Below are 16198 nucleotides of genomic sequence, written 5' to 3' on the forward strand. Positions count from 1 at the left end.
ATCAAAGAGAGCATTTTATACGAAACCCAGCAATCAGTTTTGCAATATACTTCTCCATAGAGAGTTCTCATCCAAAAGTTCAATAGTATGGCAAGTATTATGGCACGGCTGCGTAACAGCAGCACTGGGAGAGCAAACTAAATGCTGGTACACATCACTGATGAATCCGGTCTTTAGGATTTTGTTAAAGAAAAAAGTCAGTGCTTTAGAAACTGAGCCCTGTACTTAAAATACAACTCATAGTGCAGGTTCTACTTGAAGTAAACTTCTGTTGTGAGGCAGAAGCAATTCCAAAACAAAGAAAAAGAGTTTACTTTATTATGCTTACACAAACAAAAGACAGCAAAAATTCAGCAATCTTCTCTGTACTTGTTGCTCAGAGGATACAAATACAGACATTCGGAGGGTCCATCCAGTTCTGAAGTTCTAATTGCATTACTTTTTTTTTAATCATTTGATAATATATACCATCACCACCATTGCAGTAGCCCTATTTTCCATCTCTACTTCCATCTGCTACTGGCTAAACGGTGTTGGAGGAAGGGTATCGCAAATGCTCTGCTGACAGCTGGGATCTGGAGGAAGTTGCTGTTTGCTTGGTGATAGCAAACAAGGTCTCAGGAAATGGCAGGAGACTACAACTGCACCTCCACAAAGATGCTAGGGTGTCCCTGCAATGGCCGACAGCACCACCTCTCTGGCTGAGAGTTTCTAAAATAGTAGCAAAGGTTCTGTTGTTGCTTTGTTTGTTTTTAACTAGAAAGGCCTGCACTGCATGCCTGTAAGTCCATCTGGGACATCTCAAATCCCAGCCTCTTACACTGAGGTGATCTCAAGCCTGCTTACAGTGGCATCAAGGAAAAATGGTAATTACAAGCAAAAATTGCATAATATGCTTCAAATACATTTTAGTTTGAGTACACGAAGGTTTCATATCTTTTGTCACCAGCGCTCCACTAACTCAAACAGCTGAAAATGTTGTCTGCATATTTTCCACTGACACTGACCTGGCAGCAGGCTCTGAACAATGCACTGCTTTAAAAATGTCTCTAACTGGGCATGCTACTCAAGTATTTAGGTCCTGGGACACAGCAGTAAGCAGAGGTTTAGTCTGGCCCTTCTCACTGGTAAACATTTCTCTCAACTGAAATATGTCAATGCAGAAACACAATTAATCAACAGCAGAAAAAGACATCCAAAACAAACTACTTTGAAATTAATAGCACCAAGGACGTGTAGGCCCATACATCCATTCTATAAAAGCAAAACCAGCAGCAATTTGGCTAAAACAAAAGTATCATTCCAGTGTTAACAGTAACAATGCAGCAGTGAGACATTTTCAGACGGCGTGGTTACAGAGGAGCTAAATGGAAGCTGTTACAGCACAGTACAAAAATATATGAGAAGTTCAGTGGTCATTTTGTCCTCTGAAGTCAATAAGAATTTTGCTGTTGTTTTCAGTGGAAGAAAGAATGGACCTTAACATGAGACTGCACATCACTGTTCACTTTCATAAATACAAAACCATGATCTTTACATCATCTTTAGCCCTTAGCAAAGGATGTGAAATTTGATATGTTCTTCCAGACATAAGCTGAGCCTGAAGATAATTTGGCAAGCAGGTTGACTGGCAGAGACACAGATTTTGCCATGTGGATTAGAGACCACAGATGCATTTTACCAGTCTGCAGATATTAAGGCTAGAGCTCAGCAACAAATCAGGAAAACACAAAGCAAACAATCAAAAAGCAGCCACCTCACAGTAAGCATTTTATCAGAACCCTTACTTACAGCTGCTGTCATAGAATTATTGCTGAAATGAATTCTCGATTTCAAGCTCACTGACCCAGATGAACACCTGGCAAAACAACGACAGCTTTGTTTCTTTAGTATTGGCCTCTGAACAGCCACTGGGTCAAAATGATATTATCGAGATTAGCACCTTGACGACTACTTGTAAAAACAGTTTCAAGTTCCTAAAAGAGAAGTACCAGTTCAGGAAAGAACACTGGATCTTTGCAGCAAAATTAGTTCTTCAAAATAATAATAATGTTAAAATAGATATAATCCATGATAGTACATTTTACTTTACCGCTGTCATGAAAAATAAAAAATACGGCATACACAGGGTGCACTAAAATTCTGCATCTGATGAGGAGGGAAAACTTAATTTATGGCCATTGTAACCAATAAGAGTACCATTATTTCACAGATATCTAGGTTTCACCTAGCAAACAATGCACCATTTGACCTATTATAAATATGCATAATAAAGAATTGTATATCAGTAAGGTACGTTCTCCTTTCTACATTACATCAAGTGGCATGAACAAAGATGGCCATGAACTACACCCAGTACTGACTGCGCTTCAAAGTTGGGTTTGTTTTTCGACAGTATTGGATCATTTCAGGATCTAGGTTTAACCAGCTATTTTGCAAAGGCTGTTCTACAGTTGGAGGATGCATCATAGGAAGCAGCTGTTCATGTCTTGCTGCCATCAGTGCAGAGGATGTATTTCCCTCAGCTCCCTTCAGGAGAGGGGTCACTGTAACAGCAGGTACAGTCAAGCTTCGTTCTAGACAATGACTTGGACTACTGAGGACTACATTTGTTTGATTTTTGACAAGTGGTTTTGCCTTCTCTTTCTTCTGACACATTAGCAAAATGCACACAGAAATAACAGCAATAATGAGTAACACAGACACCAGGACCAGGGGTATAATGATGTACCAAGGGTTGCTGCTTTCACCTACTTGCTCTCTGGAACTCATGGCATTAACCTGATCTGTGGTCTCAGTCCCCGCAGATCCCCTTGTTCCCACTGCCAGATTTAGTGATGGACCTTCTTCAAGTTGATTTCCCCAGCGTTTCCGACCTAACCACATGCCTGGAGCAGTCTTCTTTGGTGCTACTGTAGGCACTTCATCATGGGAGAAAACTAGCATCCGGCCATTTGAGGTAGTTGGAATCTTTAAAGTGGTCATACTGGTTATGATAGGCACTTCAGCTGTAAAATTCTGCACAAGAGGAGGACTGCATGGCACTATGGAATACTCAAAATGGCCAACAGCGGGCTGCACGTCATCTGCCCTGAGCACAAATGTGAATGAATCATTTAACAGATCAATGCCTGTCATATTGGTATCTATGCTGAGAAGCACAGCACCTCCATCGATGTCAGTTTGGGTGAATGTCTGAATATCTTCAAACACTGCATCATTCACAAACCTTTTTTTTACAATCCTCCCATGAGCTGGGGGCACTATCACTTCAAATCTAGGATTACTGTTTGTTAAATTGGCTAGCTCAGAAGCATCCAGGTCATTCCTTCTGAGTTTATAAACTGCTTGATTTGAAATCTGCATGTCAGACACAACTTGCACTAAAGGCTTCATTGTGATGTTCAGCACTTGTTCTGTTAGATTACTTTCTGCAGTGAATATCATAAACACCAGTACTTCTTTGAACATGGTGAAATTTGACAGATGGTAAGAAAGTCTTCCTGAGTTCAAATCTGCCTGTTCAAATTTAGTCACCTGCTCATTTTCAATCATCAGGTGCCCATACTTGAGGGGTTGAGTTATTTCATACATGATATTAGTGCTTTTTCCATTTGTGACAGCTGAAAGCTGTGTGTTAGTAATAGTGACAGATGTCTGGCCCTGCAGAAGTGCAACATCCGTAAGGTTGACAAGGACAAGAGCAATTGGTACAACTTCAAGACTGAAAAGTTTGTATAAAGGACGATGTTTACCATCAGTCACACTGAAATAAAACACCCCAGAAGAAGAACTTCCATCCTGTACAAACCATACCCTACCACTGTCAATATCAGCTTGTGTGAAATCCTGTATAGAGATACTCAGATTGCTCTTCATTGCTAAATAACCATTATTGGGGTTGCTAACAATGGAATATTTGAGCTCTGCTGGGGTGTTGTCTAGGTCTTCAACTTTCAGATTCTCTGACCCCAGCACTGACATATCTCCCTGCAGGACTTTCAGGTGCAGCCTTTTAGTCTTCAGTTCTGGTGGTTGATCATTCACTGGAATAACAGTGATATTAAACACCTCTTCTAAAACTTCACCATGGGGCTTTGTTGCAGACATGGTCTTTAGGTTTAACCAAACAGCAAAAGTGAAATTGTCCATAAGCGATTCAGAATTATCATGCACATACACAATTCCAAACTTGTTCAGTATATATTGTGAGAAATTAGGTTTTTCTTTTGTAACGTTTCTTTCTCCAACAATTACTGTGCCATGCTGGGGTAAAGACACAACTTGATACCAGACTTCATACATGGAGCGTTGTCCTTCAGGTAGCTTAATCAATAGATTTGAAGCATCTAAATGTGTTTTGTTGATTAATATTCTGCCTCCTTCCTGGACTACAGTACCTAGCAGAAAGGAAAAGAGAGTCTTAGAAACTCGGTATTTTGACTTTGCAATGTTTCAAAAATTGATAATGCTCAAAATAGAGAACATGGAAAAAAATATTTTTCTTTCATGGAATCCTTGATTTCCATATGCCATAGCTAGATATATAATATAATTAATCTTAAAAGAGGTCTAAGCATAACTAACCAGGTTTTCTACCTGGAGCATCATTAATAATGGCATAATGGAGCATCATTAAAAAAATCTTAGTAACTCCATATATTGCTTTCATTATCTCTACCAAAATGGAAAATATCCACAACAGAAGCAGGAAGAACTGAGCAAACGTGGTTGATTGCATTTTTAAAGATGCAGTGATGCACCTACTTTCTAGACTACACCCTGTGATTAAAATACTCTGGTCATTTGATAATGAAGAAAAATGTTCCTTTGATTTTTCATGTTTGTTCATTGGAAGTCTAACAGATCCTACTCCATTTGCTATTTGTACCTGTATTTGCAAGAAGACGACTGTTCCGATCATGCCTGGGAATTTCATATGAAATGATGATATGGAACATCTGAGGATCCAGAATTGATGGTGGAGAAGAGACAGTAAACATAAAGAAATCTTCTGCACTCCAGTCAGCTAATTCTGCCTCTGAGTGCTCATACATGATCACACCTTCATTCACCTATTTTTGGGTAAAGAGAGCCGTAAGTAAAAAAGAAGAAGAATTTTAAATACAGAAGAGTAAGAACAGAAAACAGACCATTGTTTAAGAAAGGATTTCATACCTTAGTCTATGTACAATGACTGTGTACGTAGCTCATATTAAAAGACTGTCTTGTATTACTCTCTTTGAACAATTCTCTTTTTGTTAGACAAGCAAGCTTGAAAAAAGTGTCAGTACTAGACAAAACTGTTCCTAAGTTTAGACCTAAAAGCAAAAGCTAATATCTTCATACCAGGATTCTCATCAGCTGGAACTATACCAGAACAATGAGATTAGTACTTTAGTACACAGAAACTTCAATAGGATTCCTAAAAGCCAGAAAACTGTAATAATAACTATATCTCATTCAGTACATTCCACATTTGCTTGTCACTTCATTCACTGACCTGGAGAGAAGACAGTTACCTTCTAAATCCTTGGCAGCTTCTCTGGTAACTACTGACATGGCTTATATGTGTTAGTTTCTAATTGCCAAAGAGAGTCCTGTCCGATACGGTGTTGGTTTTAAGTCTGGAGCTTGTAATGCACTTCACACAACTTTGTAAACAAAACTGAGGGAACTTATCAGCAAATGTTCCCATGATTTGTGCTTAAAAGGTGTGAAAAATAAATTTTAAAAACTGCCTGTTGCAATCATGGGTGAAGCATTCATCATTTCAAAATCTGATCTGTAGCTATAGAGAGAGCTAATCCTGAAACCACTGTAACAGCCCCCCTGAGACCACCAGGGAAAAAGAGCTTTCAGGGTCAAGCTTTCTCAGCAGTCTCAAAAACAGTCAACCTTACTGTCAATAAACTTGTCATCAGGTTCATGTTTTCTCTATACTGAATCATAGAATCACAGGTTGGCCTGGGTTGAAAAGGATCACAATGATCAGTTTCAACTCCCCTGCCATGGGCAGGGTCGCCAGCCACCAGACCAGGCTGCTGAGAGCCACATCTAGCCTGGCCTTGAATGCCTCCAGGGATGGGACATCCACAACCTCCATACTGATTTAATTCTTAATAGCCATTATAGGACAAAGCACACAAAAGTGATATTAAAATAATATGTTGTTTCAAAACAATATTTCAAAGCATGGCACTACAACTTCAAGTGAAAGAAAGCAAATTAATGTATTAAGAATAGGCACAATATGCTTCTGATAAATTCGGTGGTGTTTATCAACTGTTAGTCTTCCTAGGGCTTTAGATTTTTAAATGCAAAACCATGCTAATATCTGGACTAGTAAGAATATGGAACTGGTGAGCATTGCCTTGTTTACCTCTGCAATGACTTCAAATATAATGAAGAACTTATGGACTTCTGCAAAATGAAAATACTTGTAACAAGTAACTACATCATAGTAAGCAATGTCAGAGAAAAAAAAATGCTTCTGTTCAGAACTACTGTGCTATTCTAGTGTGCTTAATGCACAATTGGTTTTCTTATATTGGCTGCAAAACAACTGTCCTTGAGAAATTCCATTAGAATGCAACTATTTTTTTTCTTTTTCTTTTCTGGCAAAGAAGCAATAAACCACTTGGAACATGGAAGAGTTTAGCACCATAGCAAAAGTGCTAACTTATTTTTATAATCTACCCATAAAGTAATTTTCAGAAGCAAAATTCTAAGTTCCACAACAAAGAGTTAAGTAAGTGAAACCAAAACCAAAGAAACTACATCAAAATACTTTTCAATTCTGATCAGATTTACAAGCTTTGAAAAAAGAAACTGAAATTCTTATTCTCTGCACAAATGAAAAATATAATGCCTGCAGTGTCATTTTTTCCCTGATATTGTGGCTATTGCCTGCTAGACAGTAAGTTTATTTTGGATCTCTTTTCTTCCCCTAATAGCAGGATACCTCAGTCTCTGCCAGAATAAATAGTGATCCAGTTAAGATACCTTAATTTTACCTGCAATGAGTCACATAGCTCTACCTGCTTGAAGTGAAAACGGCCAATACAAATACCCCCAACAGCAAATAGGGAGAATAGAATCACACAAATTATGACAGCTCAAATCCTTACACAACTTACAAAATTCAAAGCAAAGTTAGCTATACATTAGTAAGAACTAAATATATAGAAAAGAAGTGGCATGTTCTGCCATGGCACCATCCAATAAACATATGTAGATCTTGTTATCTGTAGGGATATTAAGAGATTAAAATGTTATTCTTAGATGAAAGATTTTCTGATATGCTTAACTGTTTCACTTAATGCTCATAAATATCATCCATTTTAGGAACAGAAGAGAATGGTGTCATTTGTCAGTTCACCTCCCTCATAATTTAAGAAAAAACTCAGCTCAGTAATTATTGCAATAAGAACAATAATGATGAGATTAGAACACAGTTTTAAGATAAATATTTTGTCTTCAATTTGTTTATACAGTTCAGGTGGAGATACATTCCACCACAGTCCTTGGTTAGGTTGTTTCAAAGTTTCATTTTATTAAATAAAAGTGCCAAACTTTTTTCTGTTTTGTTGGCCCCTCTTCCATTTCCAGATTTTCTCAGTCCTTTATTTCATTTTTTTAATCTCTAAATGTATATAAGACCAAATTGCCTCTTTATTGCTCCTACATTAAAGTCAAATATTGAGCTCCTTTTACCTCCCCTAGTCAGATTTTCTCAGCACACAGTTAGACTCTGCAAACAGACATAACCCTTTTTTTTTTTTCAGCTGCAGAATGTTTTCCATCAAGTTACACGAGCTGCCACGTTTTTAATCATTCAAGTATGAGACCCTGTATCACAGTTAAGATTCTTTAAACACTTAATATCACAGCCAATCAAGTCAATAAAAGCCTTCTTGGGGACACCCATGAGGACTGTGCACAGCTGAAACGAATCTGATACTTGGAGTTTTCATACAGCACAAGGCTACTCCTGCTGCCAAAAACTAAAGGCTTCCAACCTCTGACTGCTGGTTAATGGCACCAGAACAGTTCTTCTTGAAAAATACTGTTACAAGCAAAACAGAGGAAATTGCCAAGACTGCTAGTATTCAAAGAGAAGGGGGAAAAGGCTCCTCTTGCATTCATTACTACATGCCAGATATTTAATGACACAGCAAATGTGGACAATCACATTGATGGGTCACATATGTTTGGTTACTAAACAGATATAAATCAACCAGACAACGAAAAAACAATTGGGATGCCCTTTGAAATAACAATCTACTGCTGAAATATCCATTACAATGTAAATGCTTACCATAGACTGTGTAAAACTGAGGATTTCCTGAGTGGTATTATCAGAATTTGTTCTGATCAGCCTTCCAAGTTTGGGGGAAACTACAATCAGAAAATTTATAGTTCTGTTTCCTGCACTGGTCACATCACTGGTTACAGCTTTCAGATCATGTTGTGAAATAGGTTTCCTGGAACCTAAAAACCATCAATTAAAAGTTACTTAGATTTCAACAGCAGTTTTTCAAACAGAGTACAACCCACCCTCTCATCTGCATACTCTACTTAGCATTTTAATAATGCTCCGTGAGATCAGCAAATTTACCCTATTTTTGGTTACTTCCAGATAACACAATTCTTCCATAACATTTTCAATAAAAGCACATCAGTAGGAAGTATCCTTGTTTTACAGAAATGAAAAAAGTACAGTTCACTTCAGCATCTGTAATTGCTAAATGATAGCTTCTGCAAAAGCAATCTGAACAAAGGAGTAGGACATGTATAAGAAGCACTGTCCCTATACTATACATCTAAAAATAATTTCTAATTATAGCTGAAGTCAGTATTGGCAATGTATTTGGTAATCGCAGGTGCCCACAGACGGCCCAGTAATTTGGCTGAGAAGTCTTAACATGGTAAATCTTCTAATGAACACAGATAACCAAAACCATGAAGATTAAACCACATTTTATGAATAGGAAACATGATTTTTATCACATGAAACTGAAAAATAAATACTGAATTAAATAAATTAGGAAGGACACAAATAATGGTCTAAAGTGAAATAAAGTATTATTAAGATGGATGTACAACTGAGGAGTCCTTTAAATACACAGAACTGCACTAACCAGTACCTTCTGGCTTAAGGATTATAAAGAGCTCCCTGGAATTTAATCAAACCAGGTTGACAAAGCCAAACCTAATCATTTCCTAAAAGAAAAGAAAAAAAGTCCGTTTCAGCATTTCTTTTTATTTAATGATGAAGTTTCCTGATGGTATACACTCACAAACTAAACCTTATGTTTACTGATACACTGGGAAGAGCAGCAGATTTTCATAATCCTGCTCCTCCTGCCCCCACTTCTGCCTTTCTTTTTATGTCTTGCTTTTTTTTGAGCACCATGCTCCTGCAGGTACCAGTGCAGCATTTCAAGTAGTAGCAACTGAAATTATTCAGGTTTGCATTAACAATCCATCCCCACTACAAATCTACCTTCTGTTTTCAGGGTAATAACATAAAATCTTTCTCCTATAATATTCAGATGGAAAATCACAGTAATCAAACCAAAGAATGGAAATCTTTTGCAAGCTGTTCTTGCTTGTTTACACATAGTTGTGCTGTGGTTCAAAATCACATCTACTTTGAAACACAGTTGTTATAACAAAATGAACAAAAATAGCTTCTGGCTCTTTTGCCCTTTTTACCTTCCCATCGCTCTATGTACCAGTGTTGCTTAGAAAAGTGGAGCAGTCCCTCAGAGCTAGAAAAATTCTTTCACTGTCTAATTGAAGAAATCTCCCTTCTTCTCTCTACTATTCTTCTTCCTCTTTTGCATAGCAGACTCACAGGAAAGCACAAGTATGTGTTGAGCCTGTGGCAGATGTGATCAAGAATGTAGAACTGAGAACAAAAGTTCATCAGACCACGTGTATCTATAAACAGTTATTTCTCAACAACCTCATTAATGTAAAGCAGGCCCGGGCACCATAAAAAAATTAAGACAGAGTAACTCCCAAACATGGTTACACTGTGATGTGTTGTGATTATTTCAGTTGTTCACAAAACCCCTGTTCCTTCCCAAAAGACTTGACCTCACTCAGAAGCCAGGACTTGATCACAAGAAACTTTTCGGCATAGCAGAGGCTGAATTACAGATCAGGGCCACAGGCTCTGAAGTCTCTTGCAATGTTCTGTGAAATGAGATCCCGCTCAAACACAACCCTCTGAGTGTGGTCAACACACATAATGAAAGTAGATGAATACTTTTCTTCTGAGACACAAAAGACTTTTTCTGGCAGTTGCAGCAGTTCCGCTGTGGTCCAACCCCTTGACAAGGATAAGACCGGTTATTTGCCAGCCAACAGACTGGGTAAAGGATAGGGAAGTGTGATCACAGCTTGTCTGCTTCCCAGCACAAGAGCAAACAGTTTGCAAAAGTAGCACCACCCAATCTATGTAGAAAGGATCAGGGAGAGTGGATGGGTGATTCAGAGTAGGGCCAAGCTAATCCATACAAGCAGAACATAATAGCAACTATTATCAGTATCTAATTATTTTGGTCTCTGCTTTTAATGCCAGCATTTAAAATCAGGAAACTACTCTGGTACGATAATTTTCCATTCACTGCTGAACATTTATGGGTCATCTTGTCTGCTGACTGGCTTATACAACTATGTTTATGAATACCTATGATCCTTCTTTTCTTCTCGAAAAGCAACTCATCTAATTGAATCTTCAATTAATTGCTTCCTTGAAGACAGCAAACATTCATGTTCTAGATACCTAATATACATAAGAAGAGCTAATGTATTTATCACACAATGTAGTAAGCACACTGAATAAAATAAGCTGCGGTTGGACAGAAAAAATCTTAAACTCAATAAACAATTTTGCTGTATTCAGTGCAAAAGAAGACAGCAGTACATGCTCTTATGAAATTGCAAAACACTATGCTTGAAAGAATACTTTATTCCTACTCATTCAGACATGGCAAATTCTTCACAATATATTCCAGATTTATTTTCTTAGAGGAGAGATTCTTCAAGTTGTCTCAACATTAACATTTTCCTCACTGCTATAAAACACAACAAAGCACCAGCTGTTGTTTTTGTGTGTGTGAGTTAAGTGTCTGGCACCATCACTGTTTTAATTGTCATACCACAATAAGCAAGTACCACTGAAACCTGTAAAAATCCAAAATGTTTTTAAAATGAATCATGAAGAGAACAGGCAAAAAAGCCAACAATACTTTTCAATATCAAAAAAGAATGTTTGCTAACTCAAAGCAAGCAACAATTCAGTAAAAGTTGGAAGGTTAGACGAATACAGCTTGCAGTGCTGAAAGAAACAATCTATTTTCCAAGGTGCAGAACTGACAGAAAGTCTAGAGACTGTTCTACAGATACTTATCAGGCACACTTTTCTTACAATTATCTATGGCTTAAGACAGAATTCCTGTTAAGCCCTGTGCCTAAAGCAACCTTACACATCGAAATCACAGATTACCAAACCTTTTAAGTGGGTTTATTTGAATCCCATTTATATTGACTGAAGAAGATCATGCTGCCACAATCTCATTTTTGGTTGCCCATATTTAGTAGCTTTTATTGCAAGTCTTTGTTTATACAGCTTACATTTATGAAGTCTTAGAAACTGTAGTGCTTGTCTTCTGTACTGAATTAATAAATCAAGATACAGATAAACACCTGAGCTTTCCTGACTCCATGTCTCTCTCTCTGGCCACATTCAGAGAAAAAAAAATAATAAGGTAATGCAAACTAGAAGCAGGATGCAAGAAAATTCAAGGAGGGATTACCCTTCCCTGTGCAAAGGAGGAAATGGCTCTGGTGAGATGCTCTTAACTCCTGCAGCAGTATGCTTTCATTTAAAATAGTCCTCTCCTCAGCTGATGACCCAGCTATCGCAAATGCACAAATATAAATTGAAGTTGTTCAGTCCTTCTTATCCATCCTTGATCCTGTGCTGCCCTTCATAACTCTGTTCAAACAGTAAGAAAGTGAACTAGCAATATGATGAGATTAAGCATCAAATGGATAGGAACTTCACTCTGTATTTGCCATGCAGAAATCACTATTGTGATCAACAGTTCCGTGTCAGGGTGGAGACCAGTCACAAACAGTGTCCCCAAAGGGTTGGTCTTGGGACCAGTGCTCTCCAGTATCTTCATCAATGACACAGACAATGGCATCAAGTGCAACCTCAGCAGGTTTGCAGATGACACCAAGCTGAGCAGGACAGCCTGAATGCTCTAACCACTACATTGTAACTCTAACTCTATTACAGTGCTTTGAAATTCCTCTTAATGAGGAATGTTCAGAGCTTAGGCTGAACTGTGTTATTGTCACACAGTGCCTTATATGTTTTACTGCCAAATTACATCACCCCAAGCACTGCTCATATCAAAAATTTAAAGACCATACAAACAATAAATGCAATTGAGACAACATAAAAGTTCTTTTAGAAAGCAGACAGTTGCATGTTTCTAAGTACAGTTATCCATATTTTAGACAGCTAGCTGGCAAATTACTGCATACATAGTTACCTATGCAATTTTTTAAAGTGCACAAAATAATGATAAGCTCTTAAAAACAGACCTGGAAAGACTGTGAGTCCTTTGTTTACTTCAAGGCTAATGACCAGAGTCCGAGCTGTGATGCTAAAAATCTGTCGTGGTGCAGAGTTCAAACCATCTGTTACCTGAAAGCTGAAGCCTCCAGACATTGCTCCTGTACATAACAAAAACATAAATTTATTGTATTTTTTGTTTTGTTTTTTTTAAATAAACATACAAATATATACAATGCACACCTTTTGTTGTATTTATTTCAACGTCACCTACAAAGACATCCTGAAGAAGTATTTGGTTAGTACTTTGACATCTAAACTAGAATTTTATTAGTTCATAATGCAGAGAAGAGCATCCCAAGGAGAACTACTGGCTAGATACCTCAGAGCTGAAAAGTGGAGTGCCCCTTCCCCTCTTACTTTACCAAATTCAGCAGACTTGGAACCCAGTCAAACTTGGGGAGACACTGGCTCCCAAATTTTCTACTCCTGTTGCATCTTAGAAGGTACTTAGGAAGCTAGTTCGGCACAAAAGTAATTTTAAGAGAAAAGCTACCAGAATAATCTTTCATTTTTTATTTATATTTAAAGGACTGGACCAAATCACAGCTTTCAGTTTTGCTGAGGAGGATGTCTTGTCACAACTTTAATTATTTCAGATAACATGTGTACTCGTAATAAATGCACTTTTTTTTTTTCCTTTAATCTTAGGATCCATGTGTAGTTTGGCCACACAGTAATAGCAAAATATCTCCAGGAGACCAAGCAGATTCAAGAAGAAACAGTTTTCAAAAGCAACTTAGTAAGGTGTACAGTGCTTCCTGAGACTGGCTTTAAGTTGACAGTGTCCAGACTGGTTAATTAGGTACAAAAAAGAGAATAAAAAATGAAAACAATTGTTACAATTGCTCTTTTACTTACTTTGCCTAATTTTTCTGTGAGATTGCTACATGAATATATGTCATGAAAGCATGATGTTGCCACGAACTTCATACTTCGGTTAAAGACCAGTGCTCTTTGCCCAGCAATAAATTAACATATCAGAAGAACCAAACATGTGTTCTAAGATTATAGCTAACAGTTCCCCTAGGCAATGCTCTCAAATCAGGCCAGGCACAGAAGCATCTCTGGAAAACCATGTTATATTGCTTTTTATTTTAAAAGCTTTTATGCTCTGATGTTTTCTTACAATAAAAACACACAAGCAGTTGCACATTTTCAAAGGCACTGAGGAACCAACCACTTGCTTCAAGTTAGGAGAAAAAGGCTTACTTTTAACCTGCTTTTTTGGACAATCCAGAGCAACTCTGTGATTGACATAATCTGAAACTCTGATATTGACAGAGTCAAGAACAGAACTAAATCCTGAAGTGCTGCTTAGGTATTATTTTATCACAATTAATTTTTAAAGAGATATCTGATCTGAGGTGATAAAAGGGATATCAGAAAAAGGGTTGTAAGAACTGCATGGAGAAGACACTAAGGCTGACAAAAGGTCAGTTCAATTTTCTTAAGGAAAAATTAAGGGTGGACTCCATACTACAAAAGCTGGGAAGGGTGCACCCTGGAATGAAATGGAATGGATGCAGAAGAGGGAAGGAATTCTTACACTGAAGGAGGAGTACAGAAAAGGAAACATCTGATCTGGTTCTGCATTTATAAAACAGACAAAATTTGAAGGGTAGATATAAGAGAGAAAGGCAGACTTGCAACTCAGAGCACAGAATCAGCAGTTTAATTTAATTCACAGGACTGAAGAAAAATTAGGGAAAACTTTATGAAGATTGGTGTTAGAGACATAAAAACAATGCATTGTAATACTTCATTTGTACTACAAAACACCCTGAGAACAAAGCACTAGTGCTATGTACAGAAGCAAAAGCCCTGTGACAGCTGGAGCAATCAGTCCCAGTGCATGGAAGATCTGCCTCAGACAAGAAGGCACTGCTCTTCCTTCTCCCTGGGAAGGTTCACAGTGAGTGGGAAAAGCAGAAGACAGAATGGGGAGAATATGAAATGGAGTACTTGCCAGGAGGAGCCAAAGAACCTAGTAAATGGCAGAAAACTGAAGATGAAGGACAAAGCAGCTGTAGAGGAGGTTAAGAAGCATTGTGACAGCAAGAGAAGAGAAGGTCCAAGGCAAGACTGGGAAAGATGAGCACAGCAAGGACATTTCCAGCAACTGTTCAAGATGAAGGAAGAAAGAAAATTATTTTCTTCCAAGATTATGGAGTACAGTCTGAAGAAAGAAAAGAACTGAAACATCAAGAGTACTTCCTGAAACACTGGAGGTCATGATGCTGCCAGAGCAGCTGCAAGAGCTGAGGCATAACCTGGGCAATTTTACATTTCAAATCTACTGTACAACCCACATTCCCACTCACTGAAAAAAAAAAAAAAAAGAATGGAATTTCCTATTCTTTCTGCTTTTATTAATCAAGATCCACTTCCTAAGGCTACAGATGTGCATTTGCCCCTTCTGGAACAGAATGAATTAATTTCCTCACACTCAAACTACCATCTTCCTACCATCATCAGGGTTTTTACATATCAAAGTCTTCCTTGAAACAACTTAAACAGCTGGGCTCACTTTGCTATGTTCTTGACCTTTCACCTCCTGACTAAATTATTTGAGTAGGATACCAACAGCTCAACAACAGCTGCTTGTAAAGCAAATTCAGCAACATTTATGCACTCTGCAAGATACTTCTCTGAAAGTCAGAGCGCTTTAACCAGCACCAAACCTCATGGAGTCACAGCACAGATCTGGCGTGACTGCCAAACACAAACAAGCCTGGAAAGAATTCCAGCTCACTCCAGGGGCTGGTGAGATAATCCTGTACCTCCTCCATCTCCTTCCCCATCACTCAACTGGTTTACCCTTCATAAGCACCTCCTTTCTCCTTTCAGCTGATGCAATATGATAACAGAGCTAGAGCAGGAACACAGCAGCTACTGCTCCACAAAAGCCCCACCCCTTCTTCAGACTGGAACCTCAAAGGGATGTGCACACCCAAAGCTTCTTGGCATTGCTACTTAAGAACCCCAGATACTGCCCTGACTCCCTGTTTTTACACATTCTTTCTGTAGAAGCAAAAAATAAATAACACAATCTCTGTCTCTCACTGTCTCACTGTCTCTGGTGAAAAAGAGTAAAGGGTTATTGCACAAGTTCTTCATAGCAAAGTTCACCTCACCCATGCAATCCATAACTTCCTTGCCCAGAGCTTCTTAGGAGCGTGACTATACTGTGACAGGTACCCGAGATACTGCTAATCCACAAATAACACAGCATTGTCAAAAGGTTTTTAGAAGTCTCTCAGTGACAACGGTTAAAAAAACCCAAAAAACTGCATATCTCTAAAAGTTGCATGGCAGTGTTACCTTTATGCAAACCATGGGCTCAATAAGAAGACTGCTACTAGCAGTCTTCCCACAGAACACCAGGTTTTCATGATGAACATTCATTTCAGTGGTTATAAGAACCATTTCCTGTCTAGGTCATCAAGATCATGTATCACAGAACCAGCTCTCTGAGATTTTTGTGCCATTACAAAGAGATTTTCATACAATTACAAACACAAATGCACTGAATAG

The 16198-nt window shown here is 38.2% G+C and overlaps 1 protein-coding gene across 4 annotated transcripts in view; it reads right to left on the reverse strand.

The window, feature by feature from the left end:
- Nucleotides 1–288: 288 nt before the first annotated feature.
- Nucleotides 289–16198, reverse strand: part of LOC107305997 (chondroitin sulfate proteoglycan 4-like) — a 32203-nt gene continuing 16293 nt past the window's right edge. For 3 of the 4 annotated variants that reach the window (XM_015848733.3, XM_085529470.1, XM_085529471.1), the window contains 4 exons: nucleotides 12631–12762; nucleotides 8321–8493; nucleotides 4892–5075; nucleotides 289–4400 (listed from right to left, as the gene is read on the reverse strand). In XM_015848733.3, the coding sequence (XP_015704219.3) occupies nucleotides 2347–4400; nucleotides 4892–5075; nucleotides 8321–8493; nucleotides 12631–12762 (2543 nt within the window). In that variant the 3' untranslated portion in view covers nucleotides 289–2346. Of the gene's footprint in view, nucleotides 4401–4891; nucleotides 5076–8320; nucleotides 8494–9149; nucleotides 9226–12630; nucleotides 12763–16198 lie in introns of those variants that run through there. The other variant, XR_014939561.1, reaches the window with a different exon arrangement.

This window comes from Coturnix japonica, chromosome Z, assembly GCF_054131305.1.
Source record: "Coturnix japonica strain WE chromosome Z, WE-NBRP24, whole genome shotgun sequence".
NCBI classification, from domain to species: Eukaryota; Metazoa; Chordata; class Aves; order Galliformes; family Phasianidae; genus Coturnix; species Coturnix japonica.